Source organism: Salvia hispanica, chromosome 5 (genome assembly GCF_023119035.1).
Source record: "Salvia hispanica cultivar TCC Black 2014 chromosome 5, UniMelb_Shisp_WGS_1.0, whole genome shotgun sequence".
In the NCBI taxonomy this organism is placed as follows: domain Eukaryota; kingdom Viridiplantae; phylum Streptophyta; class Magnoliopsida; order Lamiales; family Lamiaceae; genus Salvia; species Salvia hispanica.
In genome coordinates, this window is record NC_062969.1 from 18,103,417 (window position 1) to 18,108,180 (window position 4,764).

A 4,764-nucleotide genomic window follows, 5' to 3' on the forward strand; every position below is an offset into this window, starting at 1 on the left:
TCGTGTTCGTGTCGTTATCGTGTCGACACGATAACGACCCGACACGCACGATTTGTCACCCCTAATCTACACTGATTAAGCCTAAAAAACAGCACAATTAACTAACAGACCTAATCAAATAAGAATAAATCTAGAAATATGGCCCCAAAAAAAATAAAAATTCGTCAAGTATCAAGAAATGGAAATTGTCTCAAACATGATAATATCAGCAAAGATTAAAATTCACACGTTTTTTACTACGGATATTGGTGCCTAATATTACGAAATCTTTTAACTATATCACGAACTTAAATAGTTATTGAATTTTTCCCACCAGGGATATTTTAATCACGTCGGTATCATTTTTCAGTGGTAATAACCATATCTTAGGTGATGTAATAACAAATTAAATGTAGCCGGATTTTGTCACTGGTGGAAAAAATTCAACAACTATTAAATTCGTGATATTATATGTCAGGTTCAAAGTTCATGAGAAAAAATAGATTTTTGAAAAGTTTCGTGATATTAGGCGCATGATTCAAACTCGTAATTGTTAGAGTTCGCACGTACTTTGTCATCGTGTCAAGTCCATCTCGTTTTCTTCGACGCGTCTGCTTAACCATTGTTGCCTCAACCTGCTTAAAACCTCTGTTTTTTAAAGTCCAGAAACAAATCAGTCATCAGCAGACAGTTGTGAGAATAGAATAAGCCCCAATCTTTCCTTGAAAGATAAAACTAATAACAATTTCTTAGATAAAAAAGAGAAAAAACTATAAAATCTGGTTGCATGCATGTTGAATTGATTACTCTCATGTCATTACCTTAGCTGGCTCTACCTTGTCATATACCTATCCCTTTCCCACCAACTCATATCCTCATGCTTATTTATTTCACTTAAAACCCCTATTTAAACCCATTCTTCACTCTCATCTCATGCACACACCACCAACTTTTTTGATAGAATTCAAAGCACAATTAGATAGTTTTTGAAGTTGATTTACCTGAGATGAAGATGTTCCATGTGCTTCTGCTGTTGGTAGCAGCCTTTTCCGGGCCAGCTCTCGCTGGCCGCAATTTCAACCAGGATTTCGACATCATCTGGGGTGAAGGCCGGGGAAAAATACTCGATGATGGGAAGCTTCTTACCCTCTCCTTGGACAGGGCTTCCGGTTCGGGATTTAGATCCAAAAACCAATACATGTTCGGTAAGGTAGACATGCAGATAAAGCTCGTTGCCGGTAACTCTGCTGGCACGGTCACGACCTACTACGTTAGTATACACTCTTTCTCAAGTGAACATATACACATCCATCCGGATGCTTACTCATCATCTCTTTCTCTTTCTCTTTCAGTTATCTTCCTTGGGGCCTAACCACGACGAAATTGACTTCGAATTCCTTGGCAACCTCACCGGGGAGCCTTACATCCTGCACACAAACGTATTCGCACAAGGGGAAGGTAACAGAGAGCAGCAGTTCTACCTCTGGTTCGATCCCACAACGGACTTCCACACCTACTCCATCTTGTGGAATCCTCTCGGCATCATGTAATTTCTTCGCGATCCTCCAAAAAAAATAGACCAATTTTATTATATTTGGCTTCCACCAAAATTAGACTAATTTTAGAAATAGAAAGTTTTAAACCAATACCAACCTTACACCTCATTCTAAATGTGGACCCCACAGTCCACTAACATTACTTCCACCATATTTTCACTCTCTCTCTTACTTACCAGTTGTGCATTAAAACCCGTGCCATTTATAACTTTGTCTAATTTTTTGGACGGAAGTAGTATTACATACTGAAACTCAAGTGGTGTTTCAATGTGCAGATTCTCAGTAGATGGAACCCCCATCAGACAATTCAAGAACCATGAAACGAAAGGGATACCTTACCCCGAAAACCAGCCAATGTGGATCTTCTCAAGCCTCTGGGACGCGGAAGACTGGGCAACGAGAGGGGGGCTCGTCAAAACTGACTGGACACAAGCCCCTTTCACAGCCTCCTACAAACACTTCAACGCACTGGCTTGCACGAGCCCTTCCGGCTCCTGCTCCAATAACTCATCTGCCAATTCGTGGTTTTCACAATCACTGGACAATCCTGGGATAGAAAGAATAAAATGGGTGCAAAAGAACTACATGATCTACAACTATTGCACCGATTCTAAACGCTTCCCAAATGGATTTCCACCAGAGTGCTCCATTATATGATACTATAACTGAACTACTCATGCATTCCTGTTGTCTTTGATCACTAGAACCAATCCTTGCGCTCGGAGGTTATGATGATCCCCTGCTGCACGTATGTATACAAGTGTTCGTTTATTCATTCAGTAATATGTTAAATAACCGGAGCGAAGCAAGCATTATGCAACAAAATGTGTAGTTCACACGAACATATTCAAAATATCTCACGAGAACAAAATTGTGTACTGAATTAGTATGAAGAATCCAAAGTAAAATGCAGATTAGTAGCAGTAAAGACAAATTGGAAAACCACAAGCAAAATGAAGTAGTTCCATGCTGCTGGCAAGGCAAATGCCTATTCAATATGCTCAGGTAGAGCAGTGTAATTCATCTTCTACATAAACTTTTGTTGGCTAGATGTGCCATTTCAAAATGAGAAAATCTACCATTTCCTGAATGACGTCAGAGATGAGATATATGGTTCAAATTGAAGACAAGTCAGAAGATTAAAGTGGTTTAAAATACAAAGAAAAATCAAGATTCTTGCAAACCCATCAAAGCTTAGGGAACAAACTGGTGCATTTCCTCATTCCAAAAAAGGCTCTATTTCAGTAACACGATATTTGGGTTGGTCAGGTCCTTTTTGTAATGAATCATTTAGATAGAAATATCTAGATATTTTAGTAGAATTCCCTTGAATACAGTAAAATATTTAGACTTTTCTAGATATAAAATATTAAAGAATTAGTAGAGAATTCTAGAATATGAAACGAATGCATGTACCATTTTCCATAAGTTGAAGAAGTTTGAAATAGAGAGTTTCTTAGTTTATATATTCCAACAAAGTGGAACCAGAGCCATAAGTTCTATCTGTAGTAAGGCTAACTTGCTGTTGTTGTTCCAAATGAAACTGTCTCTAAGCAACACTAATGAAAAACATAGAATTTAATTCCAAATGCAAATCAAATAATTAATACCATTTCTAAACAAAATAGTGAAATCGTAAAATCACTACGCAATTCTGTTACGATCGTTCTTCGCATCGTATCTGATGAGCAATTGCCTCGCTGATTATGATGCTCAATCCTTCGACGTGCTCAAAGAAAAGTGCACAAATTCTTGTTGTTTTTCGGACGTGTTCCGTGGACAGCAAAGAGAGAAAGTAAATTCACGCTTCTTGCTCAAGTAGATTTAGGGAAAATATTTCATTCATAAAAATGTTGTAAAATACCGACTTAACCTAAGCATTTGGGAAAGAACCACAAAGAAAACCCGAACGGGGCTTATAGATGTTTGCCCGACTCAACATTAATTTAAATAAAAGGTTCAAAATAAATAAACACCAAAAAGAAGAACAAAAATAAAAATACAAACCGTCGCTGCTTTATTTATAGAATTTACTTGGTGGCTTCAGTTTATCTCTTGGTCTCAATGACCTGGTCTTCTCCGCTCCCCTGTTCCCTCGATCCTTTGGTTCTTCTGCAGACTCTGGCACGCTCTCTGGCTCCTTCACCTCCTCATCATGTGTATCCTCGTCCCTCGTTGTGACCACTGGGGTATTCGTATCAACCTCCCGCTGTTAACAAGGTGAATATCTGGAAAGCGACCCGCGATTACATCCAACGGCTCCCAGGTTGGTGCATCCTCTTCATCACTCCACCTCACGAGCACTTGTTTCTCAGGCTTGCCTTCGCGCCAAATCACCTTCTCGTTTAGAATTGCCACTAGTCTCACCACCGGACGATCCCCCACAAAATCTGCTGGAAGCTTAACACCATCAACATCCCCCGTACCTGCCACAAACTCACGCAAGAGGCTCACATGGAATACATTGTGGATTCTACTACCCTCCGGCAACCGAAGCTTGTATGCTACTGGTCCCACCCTCTCAAGAACTTCGAAAGGCCCATAATATCGTCGTGACAACTTCACAGAGAGAGGTTTTGCAACCGAATGTTGACGATAGGGCTGAAGTTTCAGCCACACCAGATCACCTACTTCGAACTCGACGTGGCGCCTATGGCGGTTTGCCCCCGCGACCATATGCTGCTGTGAGGACTGGAGATTCCGACGCAGCGTGACGAGCAGCTCTCCTCGCTGGCGGATCAGGTCTGCTACATTCAGGTGTCATGGCTGATGGTGGAGCTGCCACCAATGATGGTGGTTCTCTGCCATATAACGCCCGATAAGGCGACGTCCCTAAGCCGGAATGATGAAAACAATTTAAGGCGAGCTCTGTCCATGGTAAAAAATTTACCCATTTCGACGGCTTATCAGCGGTAAAGGCCCACAAATATTGTTCCAGGCCCTGTTGCGCACCTCTGTTTGACCATCCGATTGTGGGTGGTATGCTGTCGAGAATTGTAATTTGGTACCACTCAGTCGCATCATCTTCTCCCACCTCTGTTTGACCATCCGATTGTGGGTGGTATGCTGTCGAGAATTGTAATTTGGTACCACTCAGTCGCATCATCTCCTCCCACCTTTGTTTGACCATCCGATTGTGGGTGGTATGCTGTCGAGAATTATAATTTGGTACCACTCAGTCGCATCATCTCCTCCCACGTTGCATTCAAGAACACCGAATCACGATCCG

General features: G+C 41.1%; 1 protein-coding gene across 1 annotated transcript; it reads left to right on the forward strand.

Annotated features, from left to right (window-relative positions):
• Positions 1–914: 914 nt before the first annotated feature.
• LOC125186658 (xyloglucan endotransglucosylase protein 1-like) lies at positions 915–2,360 on the forward strand. The gene is made up of 3 exons (XM_048083072.1): positions 915–1,249; positions 1,332–1,525; positions 1,811–2,360. Exons 1-3 carry the CDS (start codon positions 986–988, stop codon positions 2,190–2,192), a joined length of 840 nt encoding a protein of 279 aa, XP_047939029.1. The 5' UTR covers positions 915–985; the 3' UTR covers positions 2,193–2,360.
• The last annotated feature ends 2,404 nt before the right edge of the window (positions 2,361–4,764 follow it).

Bases quoted from the DNA above. Each gene is read 5' to 3' on its own strand.
- LOC125186658 (XM_048083072.1), top strand. From the start codon at position 986: ATGAAGATGTTCCATGTGCTTCTGCTGTTGGTAGCAGCCTTTTCCGGG. The intron at 1,250-1,331 runs GTTAGTATACAC...TTTCTCTTTCAG, and splicing joins GCACGGTCACGACCTACTAC to TTATCTTCCTTGGGGCCTAA. The intron at 1,526-1,810 runs GTAATTTCTTCG...TTCAATGTGCAG, and splicing joins TGGAATCCTCTCGGCATCAT to ATTCTCAGTAGATGGAACCC.